The sequence below is a fragment of the Xenopus laevis genome, chromosome 8L (genome assembly GCF_017654675.1).
Source record: "Xenopus laevis strain J_2021 chromosome 8L, Xenopus_laevis_v10.1, whole genome shotgun sequence".
In the NCBI taxonomy this organism is placed as follows: domain Eukaryota; kingdom Metazoa; phylum Chordata; class Amphibia; order Anura; family Pipidae; genus Xenopus; species Xenopus laevis.
In genome coordinates, this window is record NC_054385.1 from 127157835 (window position 1) to 127182931 (window position 25097).

Below are 25097 nucleotides of genomic sequence, written 5' to 3' on the forward strand. Positions count from 1 at the left end.
GATTGGGCCAGGGCACCCCCTCAGGGCCCCCCCGGCAGCTTGCGCCACTGTTCTAACGCGGCCGTTTCTGGTCGTATGGAGGGGGACGGGGCCCGGCTGCACGTCCCGCGCCAGGGCCCGCCCCCCCTCTAGTTACGTCACAGAGCAGTCTGTGCCTCATCTAGGAGGGATAGAAAGGGCTTAGCTCTCCCCTCAAGAAAGAATGGCCTAGTGTAGTGTAGGGATCACAGCCTATAGGGATTTAGGTTATGTGATCTCCCTGATCCAACATGTGGAGATGCGGTAAATAGATCCTGAAGGTGTATCTAGAACCCCATAAATTGTCTCCACATGGATGTCACATGGTGTAAGCTCTGAATTGCTATGCTGTGCCTGATACACATTTTATACTGCCTTAAAAAGATGCGAGTAACCCTGTGGATGCTAAATACATTTTCTTTGTTTTAAAGCAGTTATTGAGCTGAGGTTTCATGTATAACCAAGCATTCTGGCACAGATCTTATCTGATACCAATAGTAAGCAGCAGCCCTTTGCCCCATTCCTTGGCTCCACCCCAATTACATATGATACCACAAGTACTGTGTGTTTTTATATTACTTTGCAGAAGTCGGACGGAAGTGTGAAAAGAAGACATTGACTGTCAGAAGCTGAGTAGAAGTTGACTTGCAGAGAAGAATACATTAAATCTGAAGGTGAAAGAAACATGAAGCTCCTTTTATACCAGTGTCTGTGTCTCCTCTCCTGGTACAAATGTAAGTGTTCCTTTAATTTCTCTCCCTTGTTTTTGTCTCCATGATGTTATAGATGATCAAACAGTTGGTGTATGAAAATAGTAGACCTGGGGGCAGCCGTTCTGTCTGTAAGAGGAGAAAAGGCATAGGTTACACAGCAGAAGACAATGGGTTTAGTTCTTTCACAGGAAAATAAACAGGGGTTGAAGAAGTTGAATATCATTTGTTGCCAAGAAATGATTTATTTGTAGGTTCTAGGTCAACACATATAAACTTTAAATGTAAAAAAGTATATATATTCCTATATTACTACTACCTGGACACCAGAATGGTTACCGCTGGGTGGTGGGCAGTACCCTCCACTCAAAATAAAGCCACTAACCTAGAAGCTTAAATTGTCGGCTCTTTTGAAGCTGACGGATTTAAGCCTATAATTCCCCCACCCAATTAATGACAACCACAGTCCAAATATGGAAAGCAGTGCTCCAGCTTTTCCCCAGGGATGTAACACACTACTCCGGTAACTTGACCCACTGGCACAATCCACAACTTCCACCACTGCGCACCATTCCTGACCCTAAAATATGGGCCCAGTATAACATTAAACACCTGGGGCAAGTTATAACCCAAAGGAACCTAATTACATTTGATGATTTGAAAGCTACATTTCAACTGCCTAATACTGCGTTCTTCAGGTTCCTGCAACTCCAACAAGCCCTCGAAACACAATTCGGTCACATTCACCCAGACGTCTCACCCCGGTGAATAGAAGAGCTTGCCTTTACTCCCAATTTAGCCAAACCAATATCACAATTCTGTGCTCTGCTAAATACACCAAAAGTGTACTTAAAGGGATAATATCATGGGAAAAAAATTTTTTTTCCAAAATGAATCAGTTAATAATGCTACTCCAGCAGAATTCTGTGCTGAAATCCATTTCTCAAAAGAGCAAACAGATTTTTTTATATTTAATTTTAAAATCTGACATGGGGCTAGACATTTTGTCAATTTCCCAGCTGCCCAAAGTCATGTGACGTGTGCCTGCACTTTAGGAGAGAAATGCTTTCTGGCAGGCTGCTGTTTTTCCTTCTCAATGTAACTGAATGTGTCTCAGTGGGACATGGGTTTTTACTATTGAGTGTTGTTCTTAGATCTACCAGGCAGCTGTTATCTTGTGTTAGGGAGCTGTTATCTGGTTACCTTCCCATTGTTCTTTTGTTTGGCTGCTGGGGGGAGAAAGGGAGGGGGTGATATCACTCCAACTTGCAGTACAGCAGTAAAGAGTGATTGAAGTTTATCAGAGCACAAGTCACATGAATTGGGGCAGCTGGGAAATTGACAATATGTCGAGCCCCATGTCAGATTTCAAAATTGAATATAAAAAATCTGTTTGCTCTTTTGAGAAATGGATTTCAGTGATTTCAGTATCCCTTTAAAGGAAAACTATACCCCCAAAATGAACACTTAAGCAACAGATCATTTACATCAAATTTAGTGGCATATTAAAGAATCTTACCAAACTGGAATATATATTGAAGTAAATATTGTCCTTTTACATCTCTTGCCTTGAACCACCATTTTATGATATTCCCTGTGCTGCCTCAGAGATCACCTGACCAAAAAATACTGCAGCTCTAATTGTAACAGGAAGAAGTGTGGACACAACTCTGTCTGTTAATTGGCTCATGTGACCTAACATGTATGGTTTGTTTGGTATGTTTGTGTGCACCGTGAATCCTACAATCCCAGGGGGCGGCCCTTATATTATAAAATGGCAGTTTTATATTTACGATTACCCAATGGCACGTACTACTAAAAAAAGTATATTATTATGAAAATCTTTTATTTACATGAAGCAGGGTTTTACACATGAGCTGTTTTATGCAATAGCTTTTTATAGAGACCTACATTGTCCGTGGGTATAGTTTTCCTTTAAAAAAAAACTGTTCAAGAAATGGCTACAAGACATTCCCCAACTTACTCCAGAAATGTGGATGGACATTCTGGAAACACATCGCTCCAGATTAGTCACCTTAAATGATACAATTTCATTACCTTCACAGAACCTAACACCCCCATAGACTTCATCTGATAAATCCCACTATACCAGATATTTGCTCTAAATGTTCTCATTCCCCAGCAAATTTCATGCATCTAGTATGGCACTGCCCTGTAATCAAGAGGTTTTGGAAAAAAGTGTCAGACGAAACTAGCCTCATTCTAGGTTTGCAACCCCCCTCCCCCACCCTTCCCTAGATTGCCAGGGAAACAAAAAAACAAAACATACAAATAGACGGGTATTAAGTTACTTTATTGGTTTAAATGTTATCGTCTCAATTGTCTAAATATCTGTAATTATATGCAAAGGCTAGCCAAATAGTACTGAATTACTATACTGCATTCTACAGCCCTTGAACATGATACCTTGTACTTGCATTATAACTGAACCGATACTGCTGAAGTTGTTTATTACTTAAGCTGGTACAAGTAAAATGGAAAATTCTATCAAAACAAATTTAAAAAAGATATATATATATATATATATATATATATTTTTTTTTTTCACCTTTTTGACGATACTGGTCTTTTAAGCTTTGCTTGTTCCTGCTTGACTGTGCAGTTACAAAAAACGATAATTTCATCACCAGTATTGATGTATGCCGCTTAGTCATCGACAAGGTACTGTTTGATTATGACAGTAAAAAAACATATTAATAATTATTTATTTGAACTGGACTCTATCAGAAATAGCATTGAGATATTTGCCAGCTTTCTGGATAACAGGATAACGGAGCACACACCTGTGCAGTGATAGACAAATAAACTTGCCATGGGGCAAGAACTTCAGAGCCAGGGATTTGAAGGGTAAGAAAAAAGGACAAAAAGGAAAAATTGTGAGAGCACTCCATGGCTAAATAAAAATGTACTAAAATACATTGGAAGTGCTACTGATCTGGACAAATTAACTACAGACAGAAAAAAAAGAAGAAAAATTGATCAATGCACATTCCCTGGTCCCCTGTCATATCAGTAATCTATGCAGATTCATGTATTTACAAAGACAGGGGTTTTTTTAGTTACAAAATTATGATCATAAGATTGATAAGCCACCATACCACGTCAAGGTAAAACCCATATGGCGGTCCCTAACTATTTACCTCTGGTCATAATATCAAATGCTAAAGCCTCCCGGCATAAGAGCATTACCTGAAAAATAAGGTCTCCCGACCTGGGCATTGGTTTTCATCCATAGGGCTTAGTCTGTAAGAAAAAAGGACATTTACTAAGAATACAGCAAGGTGGGCTACAAGCACAGCACTGGGGCTACACATACTTGTTTACAACTGATCCAGGTGCCTTTTTTATGGTGATGTTCCCCTGTAACACGCTCATCACAAGTCTGACGGAGCCGTAACCCTGTAAATCTTCATGGCCCAAAATAAACCATGAAAAAGAGAGACTGAGGCATCATCCCGACTTAAGAGGTTTGCCCACAAAAAGCAGCAAGATGGTGCTGCCACCTATTTCAGCTCACAACATAGCAGAGATGCACCCTTGCCATTTGCAATTAGTCTCTCTGAGCACATATATCTAAAGTGTCAGTGGGCATTCATTTCTATCTTCGTGGATTTATTCATGGAGGTAATGAAGCATAGAATCATCAAAAATGACTTGAGTGAAGCCAAACTACAATACTTATTCTATACCCTGGTGACTGCTGATGGTACTACCCATTTCTGCTCTTCTCCCCAAGAACTCGGTGCATGGCTAGACTCAAGAAAAGCTCATACACTGTCAACATTGTGCATTCGTGGTACCAAAGCATCCTGTTGGACAATGCATACCTTCTCACCACCCTCCTTGCTCACCCACGTGTCAACAAAGCCCCTGTTTCCATTTGTTATCCTTCCATTCACCTCTCTAGTCCCCTTTGCTCACCCTTGTGCAACTGATGTTCACCCTTTCAGGAGCTTTCTAAGCCAAGGCAAACTTAAATAGAGGGAGTGTATTTTGCAGTAATTTCTTTTTGGGTAGTTGTGCCTTCCCCCATTTGTGCCCTTGGGTGCAACCTACTTCTATTCTACCCTCTGTTGGGGATGGGATGAAAGTGGATGGGATGAAAGTGGATGGCCTTAAGGAAACTTTGTGCTCAGAGAATGGACAATGGGAAAAGTCAGGTTGTTGGCTCAGCTGTTTTATACTTTGTATGTTACTCTTCTATTCTGGTGCTGCAGTCCTAGATCTAGGTTACTAGATAAAAAGTGCACATCGTAGTATGAAAAAAATATGGCAATTATGCATTAAAGTAATAAGAGGGAATCGTACCATCAAAATAAGATTGGTGTTAGATTTTGTTTTTTACAAAATTTGCAAAAAAAACAAAAAACCTTTTACTCACTTCTTCTTCTTTAGTTGTATTGGATGAACACTATCCAGAGGAATCTCATATAATAGACCTTTGGAGGTTACACTCCAGTTTGAGACCCCTTCTGGGAGACCAAAGTGGTCCTAAAGTCTGCTATGGCTGAAAGTTAGATAAAGAAGCCTTATTAGGTGCATGCATGGACAAAAATTTTACGCTGCACCCTCTATCACTCTTACTTTATTGAATGCCTTTAAAACTTACATAACAGGCCAGGTTATATTTGTTTTATTTTTTACAAAATTTTAGAAAATTAAACTAGATGTGGAACTTTACTTTAAGATGCTGCAGCCCTGAACTTAGTGCCATCTACAGGATACTGGGTCATGAGCATGGTGAGTAACTATGGATGTCCAGGTCCTCCAGCAACCCACACCTGCAGGACTCATAGTCCACCCAGCGTATATGATGCAACACATGAGAGATAGGCAATCACATGACATGTGCTGGTGGGATGAGGGTTCTTACAGACCATATAGTTAGGAAACTGGTCCTGGAGATCCCATTAAGCTGTTCATGATATGGTGAGTCTATGTATAACTCCTGCAGAAACTCAACACAGTATGGTGCCCTAGAAATTGTACAAGATAAATAGAGGACAATAAATAAAGGGGGTTTAACTTTTCCATTAAAATGTATTTTTCCTTTATTAGATATTTCATGTAACACTGCATGTGGCCTCAGGATAAATGTGACTGGCGCAAAAGGGGGACGAGCCACTTTACCAGTGAAGTTTCTAGAGCAGATAAAGGAAATTACTTGGATTATACTTAACGGAGACAAACCAAATGATTTTGCTACAACAAAACCCAATGAGCCTGTTGATATCCAGGATAATCAGTATGAGGGGAGACTGCGCAGTGAGACAGACGCCTCCTTGACCCTCACTTATCTGACCAATCAGGACCAAGGAATCTACTCAGCAAATATTCATCTGCGATCAAATCAGATCTGTGACCAACTGTATCATCTCCAAGTCTATAGTAAGTTCATTTGTTATATTTATATCCATATTATATATATCAGGCTTTCAATCACACTGAGAATTCTTTCACAGCTATGATGTCAGTTTGTTCTCTTGGGTTTTCTGGTTATTTTCTGTTTTTGTTTTCGTTAGTTGAGCTGCTGAAATGTTAAAAACCCAAAACACGTAGCACCGTGTTAGATTTAAAAGTTGTTTGGGTGCAATTGAGTAGCTAAGCGAGTGGGGTGCCCTGTAGAGATGGCGCGAACTGTTCGCCGGCGAACTTGTTCGCGCGAACATCGGGTGTTCGCGCTCGCCGGAAGTTCGCGAACGTCGCGCGACGTTCGCCATTTTGGGTTCGCCATTGTTGGCGCTTTTTTTTGCCCTCTCACCCCAGACCAGCAGGTACATGGCAGCCAATCAGGAAGCTCTCCCCTGGACCACTCCCCTTCCCTATAAAAACCGAAGCCCTGCAGCGTTTTTTCACTCTGCCTGTGTGTGCTGAAGAGATAGTGTAGGGAGAGAGCTGCTGCCTGTTAGTGATTTCAGGGACAGTTGAAAGTTTGCTGGCTAGTAATCGTTTTGATACTGCTCTGTTATTGGAGGGACAGAAGTCTGCAGGGGTTTGAGGGACATTTAAGCTTAGGTAGCTTTGCTGGCTAGTAATCTACCTTCTACTGCAGTGCTCTGTATGTAGCTGCAGTGGGCAGCTGTCCTGCTTCTGATCTCATCTGCTGACTGCTGCAATAACAGTAGTCCTTGTAAGGACTGCTTTTATTTATTTTTTTGTTGTTTTACTACTACTACTACTACTACTACTATAAGAGCCCAGTGCTATTAGTCTAGCAGTGTTGGGGAGTGGGACTGGTGTGCTAATCTGCTGCTCCTAGTAGTTCAGCAGCACCAACTTTAATTTTTTTTTTTAATATTCATTTTTTTTTTATTTTACTTTTTTTTATTTTACTACCGCTGTAGTAGTGTATAAGTTGACCTTTTAGGCATTATTTGCCCTGTAGGCATTTTTTGCCCAGTGTGTTATTCAACCAACTGCCATCTAGCTGTGTGACCTTGTTCACATTCTGTCTAAATATCCATAATATTACCGTCTCCAGAAAAAACACCGGAGTGACTTTTTTCAAGCAGCCATAATATATTTTACGTAATCCGTATCCATCGCTGTATTAGTGTATAAATTGACCTTTTAGGCATTATTTGCCCTGTAGGCATTTTTTGCCCAGTGTGTTATTCAACCAACTGCCATCTAGCTGTGTGACCTTGTTCACATTCTGTCTAAATATCCATAATATTACCGTCTCCAGAAAAAACACCGGAGTGACTTTTTTCAAGCAGCCATAATATATTTTACGTAATCCGTATCCATCGCTGTATTAGTGTATAAATTGACCTTTTAGGCATTATTTGCCCTGTAGGCATTTTTTGCCCAGTGTGTTATTCAACCAACTGCCATCTAGCTGTGTGACCTTGTTCACATTCTGTCTAAATATCCATAATATTACCGTCTCCAGAAAAAACACCGGAGTGACTTTTTTCAAGCAGCATTCATATATTTTACGTAATCCGTATCCACCGCTGTAGTAGTGTATACGTTGATCTTGTGGGCAGTATTTGCACAGTGTTTTCTTCAAACCGCCATCTAGCTGTGTGAGCTTGTTCACATTTTGTCTAAATATTGATAATATTATCGTCTCTAGAAAAACCACTTGAGTTACTTTTTTTCAAGCAGCATTCATATATTTTACGTAATCCGTATCCACCGCTGTAGTAGTGTATACGTTGACCTTGTAGGCATTATTTGCACAGTGTTTTCTTCAAACCGCCATCTAGCTGTGTGAGCTTGTTCACATTTTGTCTAAATATTGATAATATTATCGTCTCTAGAAAAACCACTTGAGTTACTTTTTTTCAAGCAGCATTCATATATTTTACGTAATCCGTATCCACCGCTGTAGTAGTGTATACGTTGACCTTGTAGGCATTGTTTGTCCAGTTTTTTTGGCCGCAGCCACTGAAGCACAGAGGCCAGAAAAAATATGCCATATAAATGCTGAAAATAGTCATTTTTTGCCATACGTTGACTCAACGTATATGGCAAAAAATTACTATTTTCAGCATTTATATGGCATATTTTTTCTGGCAACTGTGCTTCAGTGGCTGCGACCAAAAAAACTGGGCAAACAATGCCTACAAGGTCAACGTATGGCAAAAAATGACTATTTTCAGCATTTATATGGCATATTTTTTCTGGCAACTGTGCTTCAGTGGCTGCAACCAAAAAAACTGGGCAAACAATGTCTACAAGGTCAACGTATGGCGAAAAATTACTATTTTCAGCATTTATATGGCATATTTTTTCTGGCAACTGTGCTTCAGTGGCTGCGTCCAAAAAAACTGGGCAAACAATGCCTACAAGGTCAACGTATGGCAGTTGTTTAAAGAGAACAGTAGATTACTAGCCAGCAAAGCTACCTAAGCTAAAATGTCCCTCAAATCCCTGCAGACTTCTGTCCCTCCAATACAGAGCAGTATCAAGCAGATTACTAGCCAGCAAACTTACTATCATCTGTCCCTGAAATCACTAACAGCTCTCCCCCTACACTATCTCTTCCAAGCACACACAGGCAGATTTTTCAGATACATTTTTGCCCTTGATCCCCCTCTGGCATGCCACTGTCCAGGTCGTTGCACCCTTTAAACAACTTTAAAATCATTTTTCTGGCCAGAAATGTCTTTTTTAGATGTTAAAGTTCGCCTTCCCATTGAAGTCTATGGGGTTCGCGAACCGTTCGCGAACCGCTCGCATTTTTGCGCAAGTTCGCGAATATGTTCGCGAACTTTTTTTCCGACGTTCGCTACATCCCTAGTGCCCTGCATGCGATCATTGCCATTCCAGGGATCATATTAGGGGGTACTGCAAAGTCAAGGAAGGGTAGGGGGGCTCACTGTGAAGGTTAAAATGTATGAAAGTGTATACACGGAGCTGCAAGGCAGATATCACATGTAGTATTTAACAGGAACCATTAGTTGACCATCACATAATTCTATACGGTTTGTAAAACAGATATTGTAAAAATAAAATGTAAAAAAAGGTAGAATATCCAGGTGTAAAGTAGGATATATAGTACGCCTGCACCACTCCAATGTTTTTTACTCGTGAGCCACATACAAATCTAAAAGGAGTTGAGCAACAGCAAAAGAATGATAAACGTTCCTCGGGTGCCGAATTAGGGCATGGACTGGCAGCCTACAGAACGTTCTGTTTGGCAGTAAATCTGGTTTTTATACAACCAAAACTTGCCTCCAAGCCAGAAATTCAAATATAATCACCTGCTTTGAGGCCACTGGGAGCAACATCCAATGGGTTGGAGAACAACATGTTACTCACAAGCCCTTTCATACCCTTTACCAGTACTTGATTGAAATAAAAAAATGGTGCCCGACATTTTGCATTGATTTTTTTGCTTTTTCAAGGACTTAACTAAACCTATAAACACACATAGGGGTTCATGAGACTGACCAACAGGTACTATGAGCATGCTGATACACTTGTAAAGTCAATAGTCAATCTGGGGCTGTTGTAAACCTCATGTTCATTGTTCTTTTATTTTTATTTTTCACTTCAAAGAGATAAACTCGAGTTTTAGTAAATAACTTCCTTAAGACTTAACAAAGACTTATGAAAAGGAGATGTCTATTACAGAAAGATCCCTTATCTGGAAAACTCCAGGTCCAGAGCATTCTGGATAGCAGGTGCCATACCTGTAAAACGTAACTTCATCCTCACCGCTTTTATCTGCACATCGACAAAAATCCATGTCTCCTCCAATGGGTTCCCTTGGTTTGGAACATGGTCCATTGTATAGTTCAAAGCAGGTTCCATCACAATCGCATATTTGTTATGTACTTATATTTATATAATATGATGAGATATTTGTATTTACATTATGTGATGATATTAATATTGTAAAGTAATGTAAATTAATGCAATCGAACCTTTTGCACAATAAAGAAAGCAAACTATCAAAACTGTCCCCTCTTTGCATGTAGGAAATCTCTCATCTGAAGATATCCTGATCCACCCAAATGTCATCCACAATGAGACCTGTAACGTTACTGTGACCTTGTCCTGTGCTGTGATTGGATCAGATGTGACTCTCTCCTGGAATAACACAAACAGCCCTGGTACAGAAGTGACCAATCACACGCTCCGTGTCTATAATGCTTCTTCTGATGTCACATACAGTTGTACCGCCCGGAACCCAATCAGTGAAGCCTCCAGAACTGCACATATTCCTGTCACTTGTCCTACAGGTGGGTTTTATATAGGAGACTCCTAGAATTTAAATGGGACACTGGGAAGCTTTGGAGAGGAGAGAATGGTGGGGATAATTTATCAACAGGAACATGTTTTGCCTGGTCCCAGAGATCCATAGTAACCCAGCAGCAGTTACTGTACTTTTAATTTTATAATGAAATCAACATCTCATTGGTTGCTAAGGGTTACTAGACACTTATCTGAAGGATGAATTTATTTATTCATTGTCAGATTACAGGAGAAACAAAAATACAGATTTTACAGCAGGTATTCTTCACGCTTGGTTGAGGTGGGACCTTCAGCCGTTCTTCAAGCTTAGAAGGAGAGCTATAGTCCCTTACAATAATCTTAAATACCCTTTGCTCTCATACGGTTCTGTTAGCCCTATTCGTATCCCCCTTAGTTCATCCCTCCCCCCGATAGCAATTTACTATACTTGCCATACCTGAAACCATACACACAATTTGGCCTGAGACTATTCCACATGTTTTCCCATTGACTTATAAATACATTTAAATACAATGTTATCTATCACGTTGGACTATATTTAAACTCTAAGTATAGATTAGTTAACCTTATCCTTGCTTCCATGTTAAAGTTAAAATAAAACTGAACTTTTGTGAATTCCAGAGTCTACATTTTCCAAAAAGTACCATTGTGTGGATGGCTTATTCTTAACTGTTCTGGCAACACATTAAAATCTTTTATCATACTTTGGTCCAGATTCAGTGAGAAAACGTTATCTCATATTTATCATGTGAAAACTCATGAATGAGATTAAATTCAGGGAGATAAATATTTTCTCCTAATTCAGTTCCAGTTTTCACGTGATAAACTGGGAGATACGTTTTTCTGAATTGAATTGCATCTCAATTTGAATCTCATCCATGAGTTTACAATTACCCTAAAGGGCAATAATAAAAAGTTTTACGAACTATGGATACCGTATATACTCGAGTATAAGCCGAGGTACCTAATTTTACCTCCAAAAACTGGGAAAGCTTATTGACTCGAGTATAAGCCTAGGGTGAGAAAGGCAGCAGCTTCTGGTAAGTTTCAATCAAAAAATTGAGGGTTTCTGCTCCCATTGGAGGTGCCAGCGTCTCGTTTTTGGATGCCGGCGACCATTCTTGGACGCCGGCGAATATTCTTGGGGACTATTCTTGGACGCCGGCGACTATTCTTAGCCGGCGACCGTTTTTACGCTTGACCAAAGTATAAGCCGAGGTAGAGTTTTTCAGCATATTTTGGGGGCTGAAAAACTCGGCTTATGCTCTAGTATATACAGTATATTTTCTTGGGTTATTTTTGTGTAGAACAATCAATGTTACATACAGTACCTACTTTAAATTCTTCAGGATGTGTTCTTTATAGTATATATAGGTATATCATATCCTCCTGGGGTTAACGTGCTGTTTGGAGCATTAGCAATACCTTTATGTATGTGAAAAATGTAACAGTATATTACAGGAATATATATTTGGAGCATTTTTGCTGCTGCAAATGAGCAAGTGTGACTGTAAGTTCAAGTAAGGGGAAAATCAGACACAAATTTGTGTACTCTTCAACGCAATTTACAACAGTAACTATAACACACTCTTTGCCTTCTTTGTTGAATTGCATGCCAAGTGCAGAATTCAGTTAGAATAAATTAATACTACCCTTAAAGGAAAACTATAACCACGAACAATGTAGGTCTCTATAAAAAGATACTGCATAAAACAGCTCATATGTAAAACCCTGCTTCATGTAAATAAACCATTTTCATAATAATATACTTTTTTAGTAGTATGTGCTACTGGGTAATCATAAATAGGAAATTCGCCAATTTAAATACTAAGTGCCGCCCCCTGGGAACCTGCAATTCATGGTGCACACAAACAACCCAAGGGCACTAATACCTGTTAGGTTTGGTGAGTCTAAAACATATACATTATTACTGTACTTCACATTCATTTATAACTAACAAGGATCTTGTCACAAACATATACATTATTCTACACAAAAATATACATTATAACGGCACTTCACATTAATTTATAACTAACAAGGATCGATAAGAGGGCCCTATTAACAAGAACTTACAATCTTAGGGTAAGGGCACACCTGGAGATTCGGGGAAGTCGCCCGAAGTTTCCTCACAAGTAAACTTCGGGCGACTTTGGAAATCGAAAGCGCCGCGAGTGCATTGGCGCAGACGTTTTTTCATTAAAGCCGGCGGAAGACACAGGGAAGCAGTTCGGGGAGATCAGTCACCCCAAAGAAGAGGCGATTAGTTGCCGGGCGACTAAATCTCCCCGAATCTCCAGGTGTGCCCTTACCCTAAGACTGTAAGTTCTTGTGAATAGGGCCCTCTTATCCGATTGTACTCTCTAAACCTTTGTTTGTTAAATTTTGATAAGATCCTTGTTAGTTATAAATTAATGTGAAGTACAGTTATAATGTATATGTTTGTGTAGAAAAATATAACTATGCATTGTTATTTGCTACATAATTAGTTAGAATATGTTCTTTCCTAATATAAATGGGCTCATTTTGACGTTACAGAAGAACTAACTTTATCTTGACTAATGTCTGACTCTAAATGGCATTTATGTTATATTACTGATTTTACAGCTCCGACCACAGGAAATCTCGCACTCGCATGGTTAATCGCTCTGGTTTTAATAGTAGCGACAGTTATTGTTGTGGTTGCAGTTTGTTGCCTATGTAAAAGGAAGAAGAAGGGTGAGTGTATTTCTTGATGATGTTATGTAATACTCTTTATTTAGCTGTAATTCTTATCAAGTTTTGTATTAGCTTTGTTACACTGTTTAAATATTTCACATAAAATTCCATCTTGAAAAGCATCGGCTATATAAAAATGCTGTGTGAAAAATGGCAATCACCCAACCCTTTGTATTATGTGTTTTACCAACAGAATTTGACTTGAGAAGGTTATGGCATAAAATCATTCATTTACAATAACGGTTTTCTAATTGTCGTGCTGATATTTAGCAAAGCTGTATATGGGTGTAAACTCAAAATATAGATTTTTTTAATAGTTACAATACAATTATTGTAAATATGCCATGACGTTTAAACAGAACACTTGTTTCCTTCTAACTGGTCAGTAGACTGAGCAAAACTACTAAATGATTGGTTGAAAACTTATGCAGTTTAGCACCTATCTTGGTAAATGAGTCCTATCATCTCTAAATACAGATCCCACATGGGTGAATTATGGGCACTTACAATAAGACAGTGATAGTGTGGATTAGCACATTACCAACACTTTTGGGGTTGTGACCGGCCAAAACCACCTGCATAAAATTTACTGTGTCTTTATAAACACCACAATGGATTTGAGAAAGTCTATTAAAACCATGGAAACAAAAAGCAATATCTAGAGAACTTATGTAGAAACCAGTTTAGTAGTGAAATGTGAGATCTCCAACCTCAAACCCAACCCACATCTCCTCAAACTACACCCATTTAGGACTCGAGTGCCTCGTTTTAGCCCAAACATACCCCACTCATGGGTTTTGGACAGGATTGTGCATCAATACTGTGTAGTTACTAAAACAATCTCCTGAAATGTCTTCTGCAGCTCTACTAAGTAGAAATGATCTTAGTTTCTACTAAGGTATTCTACATGTGGCTAAGCCACCATTAGTTGCTCTGTTGTGGATTTATTTTGGAAAGCAGATTCACCAGAGATTCTATTTTTTTTAAAAATTAATCTACAATAAAAAATATTTTATACTATTTTTGGTCGCTCTTGAGTGCCTGGATGCCCCCTGTTTTCTGCCATTGGTTTATCTGCTCCCTAAGTTGAGTGTCTGGTGCCACTGCACCTGGACCCCTGACCCATCAGGTTTAGACACTGAATCCTGTGCCCCTATTTGTTGTTTCATAATGTTAAGCAGATTCACACTCACAAGGTCTGTCAAGCCTTCTGGAACCTGCACCAAGGTAAATTAGTAAGTTCTTGCATTAAGTGCCTTCACCTTGCTGGATGGCTATCTCAGTAAGGACTCAGTAATACTGCAAGTCATCATGGAAAACCTTATATTATACATAGTAAGTTAGGTTGAAAAAGACACACGTCCATCAAGTTCAACCTTTTTACTTTTTTCTAACCTGCCTAATTGTCAGTTGATCCAGAGGAAGACAAAAAACCCATCTGAAGTCTCTCCAATTTGCCTCAGAGGGGGAAAAATTCCTTCCTGACTCCAAAATGGCAATGGGACCAGTCCCTGGATCAACTTTGAAAGGAAAACTCTGCTAAAATCTTTAACCCTTACACCTCTAAAGCTGTTCTGCCCTAAAGGGACAGACCTTTTAGTGAAAGTTGAGGAACAGGAACGCCGTGAATGAGGTTAAGTCAGTGTACAGGATTAATGACTGTTATAGTTTTTTCCTCGGAACATGAGATAGTAGAGAACTAGTTATAAAGAGCAGTCTATGCACCAACAAGGATTTATAGATGGAGGTAGCTTCCCCCTTGTCTTAGTGAAAGGAGAGCAGTTCTGAAGAAGGATTTGGGCTACATTCTTCTTCCTGATACATTTTTGGTGAAGGGGACCACATTGATTAGAAACACTAGAACACTAAAACCTTAAACTCCCCAAGTAGTGATGGGTGAATTTTTTCGGCAGGGGCAAATTTGCAGAGAATTTCCGAGTTTCGTCATTGGCAAATAAATTTGCAAATTTGCAGCGAATGCCCATTGATTTTAATGCACGTCAGATGTCACCGGCGCCAACTTTGACTCCAGTAAATTCTCGTCGGCGTCAAAATTCACGTTTCACTGATTTTTAGTCCGTTTCACAAATTTCGCTGGAACGGGAAAAATTCGCCCATCGATATCCCCAAGTTGTCTCCACAGGGTGTCACAGATCTCTGCTCTGCCTGTGATTGTGCATAACATTATTTTTTACCTTGATTCTCTTCAGTATAACTCTCAGGCACTTTACAAATAAAGCCTGTAAGGGGGTGAACCAGATTTAGGTGTGATATGTGACAAAAATGTGTTTGATTGTGAAATGTTGTGTGTTTGTAAAAGTGTTGAGTGTAATTTGTGTAAATCGCCACTAGATGGCAGAGGTTTAGTTCTTAATTTAGTTGTAATTTCTTCCCCAGACACTAGAGGCCACTATAGAGCACACAAGGGTTATAAAAGGAGGTGCCCCGTCCAAGGTGAGCAGTCTTGATGGGAGGGCGTGACAGAAGGATATCAGCTGATCGGTGAGTGAAGACAACATTAATAGATAGGAAAAGCTAGAATAGGAAAGATTTTAAGTAAATTGAGCACTAGGTGCACGAGATAGCAAGGAAAGTTAGTAAGGGCAACTGTGGCCCCATCAAGGAGGAAGTGGAATTAGTTTCCTACGGGCACTCCGTAAGTAAGGGAATCAGTGATAGTTTAGGACAAGGTAGGAAAGAACACCTGAGTCTCTGGACAGGAATTGGATGGAAAAAGGTCCTAACCTGGAAGAGTGGAGGGATATCACCCAAGAGGTATCGGGCCACTATTGGAGAGTGGGGGTATACGGGTGGAGCATATATCGGACCACTAGTCGGTTAGGTGTGATCCAAGATCCTATGGCAGGTGTGCCTACTCTGCAGTGATTCCTTGAAGAAAATTGAAGTGGAAGTGTCTTTGAACAAGTGTGTGCTGGAGTGTCTATTGAGTGTCCTGGTGTTCCTATTCTGAATAAAAATCTTCTGTTTAATTTTTACATCAAGTCTCGTCGATGAGTAAAACATTTGGGTTAAGTTCCCCTTTAAATCTGGAAGCCCCTCCCACAAGCCTGTTGCTATTTTGTTTTGCAAGAGCCTTCTGAGAGCCTTGATCTTATTTTACACAACAGCATAAGAGAGGCATAGTCCCACAACACCCTCACTTCACCCATCCACGTAGGAAAGGCCCATGTTGTAGACAGAGAGTCCAATGTGACCTGTGTTCTATTTCACTTAAATAAGTCTAGGGGTAAATTTGTTTTCATCAAATTGAATCTGTCTCATTGTTGGGAAAGTTTTGATCCAGAAGCATTCCCTTTATAACAGTAACCTTTCATCATCTCCGCCATATTTAAGGGATGTTTCAACTTCAATTGCAGGAAGAAAGAACATGAAGTCAGATTTGGACGAATCAGGTAGGATTTTCACTGGAGGATGATTTTGCATTTTGATGGGAAAAAGTTTTATTGAGCAATATTCCATTAATAAAACAACTCTAATGTTTCTCAGCTACACCTCCCAGCATGCCTTAACCCTTGATAATATGTATGCTGGGATTTGTAGTTCAGGAACCATTGGTTGAGCAACAGTGATTCGATTCCCTTTAAGTCTTGTCATTAGGTTGGTTGGCCACAGGCTTTCTAATCACTTTCCATAGTAGTGTTTATGTCTAAAAACAACAATGTGCCAGTGGATTATTTTTAATATAGAAGGAAATTCATTAAGAAATTGTGTTTCAGGTTGATTTGTTGAATCAACTTCCACTTCCCACTGCCTCCTTTCCCAGGCTGTGCAGGGGAGCGGCATCACTCAGCACACTGCACTGCAGGACAGGAACCAATCAGCAGCTAGGCTGACCTGATAGAGAACTGATGCCTGTCTTTGCTTGTGTGACTGTGATTGGCTGTCCCCCTCCTACTGTGCTTCTGGCATGGACCATTAGGACACGCCCACCCCTCATTTGGGGCATGAACAGTGATCTTAGCAGATCTATAGGGAGCTCCAATAAAGGGGCCATTTTTAAAGATAATATTAATGTTAAGCCCAAAGTAAAACCAGCACCATATATTATACACTATTGCCTACATTATTAGGGAGATTTCACTAATCCTATAGATCTCCTTTAACTAAATAAAGCCTAAACTCTCTTTTTTAATTTGATTCTAGGTCAGCAAAAGCTGGAGATGACTTGCTATATTCAGGTAAATTGCACATTATTGTTAGGTGGAGAGGGGGAGCCGAAGCGGCATCTATGTACTACTGTAAGCTACAAATATATCCTAGGTCACTTCCATCCATGAGTTCATAAGACAATTATTATGAATTATTATTATGAGATTATTCTTTATGCAAACCATCATTTGCCAAGGTAATATCTTTGGATGATTTCAATGAAGTTTCTTACCCTCCAAGTTTAATTATCTGACCAAGGGAAACCCCAACAAAATTTGAAAAGCTTCCAAAATTCAAAACTGGTCTGATGGAATGTACTTCACATAAGTCTAACTTATAAATACACAGTGGTTACATGGGGCTTGTCAGACAGAAGTTACAGAGAACTTTCATATACTGTAAACAGAATAAATGATTATGCAGCAGTTAATATATACAGGGTTGGATTGGGCCAGCGGGGTACTGGGTAAAAACCTGGTGGGCCCCGGTGCTTCATAGGCCCCGACGACCCAGACCCGCACTGGGTGTAAGAATTGGATGTAAATGGTTGCAAGGTTCTTTGGGAGTTTATTATCCACTAACAAAAACATATTATACTTCCCCATTCCTGTATTTGGTCTGTATTTGGTTCCAGCACAGAAGGAAGAAGAGATGATAGAGAAGTAATGGTGTATGGCAAAGTTCAAGTACAAAAGGCAAGAAATCAGGACATTAACATAACATCATATGGGGACTTAATTTACTAACATTCAAATTTCTTTTTTTTTTCAGGAATCTCTAAAAATTTGTGTTTTTTCTTTATTTCTTTAAAACTCTAAAAATTCAAGATTTATTAAGTGTAAAAAAAACACTAAAAACCCAAGTAAAAGCTGTCAAGGTCCTACAGAAGTCCATGGGAGCTGTGCTGATCCTACTGGACCATTTTTAATCAATTTGGATTTTTAAAGGTTATTGAATATCTTTTTTAAAATAACTTGAATTCTTAGCACATTGTCCAGCTTTTTGACTTTTGATAAATCTGCCCCTTTATGGTGAGGATGTTCTCATGACCCAACAAGGTGTTTCGCATAAATATTTTAACCACATCATTATTAATCCTAAAGTATAGTTTTTTTCTGGCAGGATGGCAAAGCTTTAAACATGAGGCCCACACAAAAAGATAAAGTAGAGACTATAAAATTTCTTTCCATGTCCCTCTCTGATTTTCTGTTTTTTTCTGATTTCCAGTTATTCTCCGTTCCAGTTAAATTGTGCACCTTTCATACTTTTCTTATTCTTTCTATTTTTTCTGCTTTTCAATATTTTTTTTTGCCTCCATTCCATTTTTGGTTGTGCTGTCTTATTTTCTTTACAGATATATCTACAAATTTGTTTAGGAAACTCTCATTTTACGAATCTTTTTCCCTACTCTTCTAACTCATGGCTCAAGCCTCATGTGTCAATAGATATAATTGAAAACCTGAGCAGTCACTTCTGCTATTGGTTTGTTCCTGTGAAACTTCCAGCTTATGCCAGTGAGTACAGTAGAGAGAGCGAGAACCGCTCCGACTCACCGCAAGTTGATTGGAAAGCAGCCGGCACAATAAATCTAAGTTCGGGTGCTGCAAGTTCGGCGTCCCAAGCCGTAAGCGATAAGGATAAATAGAGGAAAGCGATTCCGCACACCAGGCCGTTAGTAAAAGTAGAAAATCTTTATTCAATCATGGTTTAAAAGTACACGTGTACTTTTAAACCATGATTGAATAAAGATTTTCTACTTTTACTAACGGCCTGGTGTGCGGAATCGCTTTCCTCTATATATCCTTAGTGAGTACAGTAGTCCATGTTTAGGAGATCTGTTTTAAGTGAAACAACAGCACATTACCAATTAGTTTCCATGGAAAGTCTATACCAACATCTCATCTTATTCAGAGACCTACAGAATTAAACTTCTTCAGTTCTTTTTAAAGCTGTATCAGTGGATATACTTGGGGGCAGATTTATCAAGGGTCGAATTTCAAATTTAAAAACTTCGAAATTCGAATTCAAAAAGACCAACCGAAGTCGACGTTTTTTTAGGGTTGAAGAGGCCAAATTCGAATCGTACGATCGAAGGAATAGTGCATTCAATCGAATTCGATTCAAAGTTTTCCCCTCAAAACCCCTCAAAAACCTTCATTCTCCCAATTGACTCCAAATAGGTTCTAGACGGTCCCCCTAGGCTAAAACAGCACTTCTGCAGGTTTTAGATGGCGAATGGTCGAAGTCGAAGTTTTAAAGAGACAGTAAATGATAAATTTCGATTATTAGTCTTTTGACTATTCCCTAGTCGAAGTACACAAAAAATAGCTCAAATTCAAAGTTTTTAACTTCGAAAAATTCACCTTGACCTTTGATAAATCTGCCCCTTGATGTCATGTGACTCCAAAGTAGTTTTTTCTTCATGAATCAATGCGACTAATTTTTTTAAAGAAAGAAACCTAAAATTAACACAAACTGACATGATGGACTTTTAAAATTCTAGATGACCCGAATCAAAATGACAATATCGGAATCCATGATGATGAATGATTTAACTTTAAATTAGTAACATTTTACCTGGGAAAGGTAAGTAAAATGTTCAACTTTTTCCCAACTAGGTTGGTGCATTTTTATTCCAGGAAAAAAATATAGCAATTAAATTCACTGTGGGTGGGGTGCCTTATACTGGTTCCCTCAGTAAATCTGCTTGTCCTAGTCCTAGTTAAAGTAAAGATATGAAAGTTTTGACTTTAATGGTTGTCTACTTAAGACTGAATATAGTAGGTCAGGGAGCTCATATGATTGTAAAACTTCAGCAGCACTTCTAACGTCTAAAAAACCCACTTGTTATGAAATACCCATGTTAAGTTCTAAAGAAAATGAGTATTCATTAAGCATCCGGCATCATTCTGAATGCTGAACATACATCAGGCTGGAAGAATTCAGGAGAGGGTCCTGCCTACAAGAGCTTGATTGTAAAATCTAATAAGGTATTCCTTAAAGCTGGACATAGTGAATAATGTAATAAAACTAATGTTTGCATCAGGTCTAGTAAACCATAGCAACCAGCATTTAGCAGACATCTTTTGGAAAGCACCACCTCTGCAGATAAGCCTCATTTTTATGTTCCTAAACTTTACATTTTCCTGTATTTACCCCATATTTTCACTTTTCATCGCCCGACTGTTAGAGTTAGATATGCATACTTAGTAGCCTGAACTAAATTCTCTGTCAATTAGTGATGGGCAAATTTATTCTCCAGGTGCAAATTTGCCGCGAATTCGGCGGCGGCAAAAAAAAATGACGCCAGCGTCCAAAAAAAATGTCGCCAGCGTCCAAAAAAAATGTCACCAGCGTCCAAAAAAAGTCATAAACGGACGCCGGCGTCAAAAACTAGACGCCGGCGGCATTTCACAAATTTTTCAAGAATTTGGCATTTTCTCTGGAAATTCGCAAATTTTTCAGCGAAGCGAAACGGCGCAATTTCGGCCATCACTACTATCAATCAGAATCTACCACGTTAACATCTATCCAATGATTTCTCATACACAGCACTCTCAGTGAATGGTAGAAAATAAGCCTGTTATTGTAAAAGAGACATCAATGATCAGCAAAAAAACAGGACAGTGCAGCTCCCACATGCTACTTCTCACATTGACAGTATAAGGTCTTATTTTGACAGGCATTCAATAATACAAGACACATCCAACAATAGTCCCAGCAGAACATACCGACGAGAGATGTTCGAGATGGAATCATACTCAGACACATGGAGATGGAGAATTAGAGATCAAATGCCACATATAGTCATATTTAAAGGATATGGAAATCTTTAAAATAAGTGAATGTAAAATATTCTAAGCGCTTTTGTAATTTATATTAATTATTTTATTTTTTTTAATTCCAAGATATTAAGGGATACATGTACTGTTAAAGGAATACTGTCATGGAAATTTTTTTTCAAAATAAATAAATAATAGTGCTGCTCCAGCAGAATTCTGCACTGAAATCCATTTCTCAAAACAGCAAACAGATTTTTTTATATTCAATTTTGAAATCTGACATGGGGCTACACATATTGTCAATTTCCCAGCTGCCCCAAGTCATGTGACTTGTGCTCTGATAAACTTCAATCACTCTTTACTGCTTTATTGCAAGTTAGAGTGATATCACCCCCTCCCTTTTCCCCCCAGCAGCCAAACAAAAGAACAATGGTAAGGTAACCAGATAGCAGCTCCCTAACACAAGATAACAGCTGCCTGGTAGATCTAAGAACAACACTCAATAGTAAAAACCCATGTCTCACTGAGACACATTCAGTTACATTGAGAAGGAAAAACAGCAGCCTGCCAGAAAACATTTCTCTCCTAAAGTGCAGGCACAAGTCACATGACCAGGGGCAGCTGGGAAATTGACAAAATGTCTAGCCCCATGTCAGATTTCAAAATTGAATATAAAAAATCTGTTTGCTCTTTTGAGAAATGGATTTCAGTGCAGAATTCTGCTGGAGTAGCACTATTAACTGATGTGTTTTGAAAAAAACATGTTTTCCGATGACAGGATCCCTTTAAGGGATACTTGTACTGTTAATATGAATGAATTTTCAGCGCCACCTGCTGGTCAGTTTCCCACCAGTCTGACCACCAAGTAGTCAAGGAAGTTGTCAGGAGAAAGAGGCTGCTCTGATGTTCTTCTTCTTAGATAAACAATTGAAAACCTTTCTCAATTTTTTCCTAAGCAGAAGAACATCAGAGCAGCCTCTTTCTGTCTCCTGATTAACTAGATTAACCTATAGGTTAATTGCAATTAATGAAGGATTTACAGAATCAGATACTGAGCAAATTCTGTCACACAGATCACACGGGGATTGGGGAACCACTGAGCATCATGTTCCATTATGTGTGATTATACTCTAATAAATGGAGAGACATGATGGCACATATTGAACCAACTTAACCCAATGTCTTGATAAAGTTTTGTCCATCTGTAATTAAAGGGATTCTGTCATGATTTTTATGATGTAGTTTTTATTTCTAAATAACACTGCAAATAATTCACTCTACAATAAAAAATTTAATTCCTGAACCAGCAAGTGTATTTAGTTGTAATATTGGTGTGTAGGTGCATCTCAGGTCATTTTGCCTGGTCATGTGCTTTCAGAAAGAGCCAGCACTTTAGGATGGAACTGCTTTCTGGCAGGCTGTTGTTTGTCCTACTCAATGTAACTTAATGTGTCTCAGTGGGACCTGGATTTTACTATTGAGTGCTGTTCTTATATCTACCAGGCAGCTGTTATCTTGTTTTAGGGAGCTTTTATCTCGTTACCTTCCCATTGTTCTGTTGTTAGGCTGCTGGTGGGGAAGGGAGGGGGTGATATCACTCCAAATTGCAGTACAGCAGTAAAGAGTGACTGAAGTTAATAAGAGCACAAGTCACATGACTGTGGCAGCTGGGAAACTGACAATATGTCTAGCCCCATGTCAGATTTCAAAATTGAATATAAAAAAATGTGTTTGCTCTTTTGAGAAACGGATTTCAGTGCAGAATTCTGCTGGAGCAGCACTATTAATTGGTATGTTTTGGGGGAAAAAAAAGTTTTTCCCATGACAGTATCCCTTTAAAGTCGTGAAGTGTTAAAGTGCTACAACCCTCAGACATTGAGCAGGATAGGACAGATGCTAACAGTGATATAAAATAGCAGGACAGTAAATATGGGGGTAATTATGACAGGAAATTATATTCCTATAACAGAGAGTCTGTTGAGAATAAAATGATTCCAGGGAATGTTCATCTCAGAAATAACTTTAGTATGATGTAAATATTAATATTCTTTTTTTTTTTTATTCTGTTTTTTAGTAGTCAGACTCTTTCTCTTATTGGAAATGTGTAATGCCACCAGGTTGCCACAATGCACTCAATTCACCAGGTTGCCACAATGCACTCAATTCCCCCCTGGTAGGGTTAAAAAAAATAGGACAGTCTCCAAAAATCATTGTGTATAAGCAGATGTAATGGAAGAATATTAATACACACATAGGGGCAGATTTATCAAGGGTCGCAATTTCGAAGTTGAAAATACTTCGAAATTCGACCATCAAATTGAATTAATTCAACTCTGAATAGGCCATTTGCGGTCGAAGTAAAATCGTTCTGATCGAAGGATTTTAGCGATCGAACGAACGATTTTACTTCGACTTCAGAAAACTTAGATGGCCCTAGAAGGTCCCCATAGGCTAACATAGCAATTTGGCAGGTTTAAAGGGATACTATCATGGGAAAAAAAATGTTTCAAAATGAATCAGTTAATAGTGCTGATCCAGCAGAATTCTGTACTGAAATCCATTTCTCAAAAGAGCAAACAGATTTTGTTATATTCAATTTTTAAATCTGACATGGGGCTAGACATTTTGTCAATTTCCCAGCTGCCCCTGGTCATGTGACTTGTGCCTGCACTTTAGGAGAGAAATGCTTTCTGGCAGGCTGCTGTTTTTCCTTCTCAATGTAACTGAATGTGTTTCCGTGGGACATGGGTTTTTACTATTAAGTGCTGTTCTTAGATCTACCAGGCAGCTGTTATCTTGTGTTAGGGAGCTGTTATCTTGTTACCTTCCCATTGTTCTTTTGTTTGGCTGCTGGGGGGAAAGGGAGGGGGTGATATCACTCCAACTTGCAGTACAGCAGTAAAGAGTGTTTGAAGTTTATCAGAGCACAAGTCACATGACTTGGGGCAGCTGGGAAATTGACAATATCTCTAGCCCCATGTCAAATTTCAAAATTGAATATAAAAAAATCTGTTTGCTCTTTTGAGAAATGGATTTCAGTGCAGAATTCCGCTGGAGCAGCACTATTAACTGATTCATTTTGAAAAAAAAATTTTTTCCCATGACAGTATCCCTTTAAGTTGGTGAAGTATTGAAGTCAAAGTTTTTTTAAAGAGACAGTACTTTGATTATGAAATGGTCGAATATTCGAAGTATTTTACTTTGAGTCGAAGTCGTAGTAGCTTATTCAATGGTCAAAGTATCCAAAAAATTACTTCGAATTTCGAATTTTTTTACTTCGAAAATTCCCTCGAATTTACTTCGACCCTTGATAAATATGCCCCCATACTGCACATCTTATTTTCCCTTTGTTGCCACTTGCTCTTTACATAGATATCTAAAGTACAGTAGGGGGCTTGTGTAGCTTTTATCTTTTATTTTTGTCCAGCATACAGAATAAACAGAACTGCGTGCTTTTCAACCTCAGTCGTCGTGCAACTGAAAGAAGGCTGCAATGTGTGACAGCAGATTAGGGAATTTGCCACCACTTCCTCTCAACTGTCTGAGTGTGAATTTGCATCTAGCAATGCAAATTTTTATCAGGATTAGTATTACTTCTGTTAATATAAGCATAGAAATGCAGTTCTTACAAAACTGGATAACCTTGGGGAGCACAGAACCTTTGCTGGGGGGCCATGACGGAAGGGCAGCAAGGCAGAGATTTGGGGAGAATGCTTAATTTCTCTTATTGATGCTCCGGTGGAGCTTAATATGATGGTCCATAAAAGTGCATTTTGAGCAAGCTATAGTATAATTTAGGAGTGGTCTCATATACCTCTATGGGCTAAGAGGGTACTAACCAAATGCTGAACCTTAAAGGGGGGGTTACCAAAACCAGTTTAGTAAGCAGTGCACTAATGTAATAAATCCCAAGGTCCTTTCCTGAATCTTCCTCTGAAGCTCTTGTCTTATTCCTGTGGAATATGAA

General features: G+C 39.0%; 1 protein-coding gene across 4 annotated transcripts; it reads left to right on the plus strand.

The window, feature by feature from the left end:
• The first annotated feature begins 246 nt into the window (after positions 1-246).
• Positions 247-21248, plus strand: LOC121397218 (SLAM family member 9-like). 4 transcript variants are annotated; one of them, XM_041573625.1, is made up of 8 exons: positions 5383-5489; positions 5808-6137; positions 10184-10447; positions 13068-13178; positions 16556-16591; positions 17343-17377; positions 19852-19934; positions 21031-21248. In XM_041573625.1, exons 1-7 carry the CDS (start codon positions 5417-5419, stop codon positions 19912-19914), a joined length of 912 nt encoding a protein of 303 aa, XP_041429559.1. In that variant the 5' UTR covers positions 5383-5416; the 3' UTR covers positions 19915-19934; positions 21031-21248. The 4 variants fall into 4 exon arrangements, with proteins under 4 accessions (XP_041429558.1, XP_041429559.1, XP_041429557.1 ...); XM_041573624.1 differs by lacking the exons at positions 5383-5489; positions 19852-19934; positions 21031-21248 and adding an exon at positions 247-752 and having other exon boundaries at positions 17343-17571; XM_041573623.1 differs by lacking the exons at positions 19852-19934; positions 21031-21248 and having other exon boundaries at positions 17343-17571.
• The last annotated feature ends 3849 nt before the right edge of the window (positions 21249-25097 follow it).

Coding starts and splice junctions, on each gene's coding strand:
- LOC121397218 (XM_041573623.1), top strand. CDS start 5,417: ATGTGGAACTTTACTTTAAGATGCTGCAGCCCTGAACTTAGTGCCATC. Junction 5,490..5,807: donor GATACTGGGTCATGAGCATG/GTGAGTAACTAT, acceptor TTCCTTTATTAG/ATATTTCATGTAACACTGCA. Junction 16,592..17,342: donor GTCAGATTTGGACGAATCAG/GTAGGATTTTCA, acceptor ATTTGATTCTAG/GTCAGCAAAAGCTGGAGATG.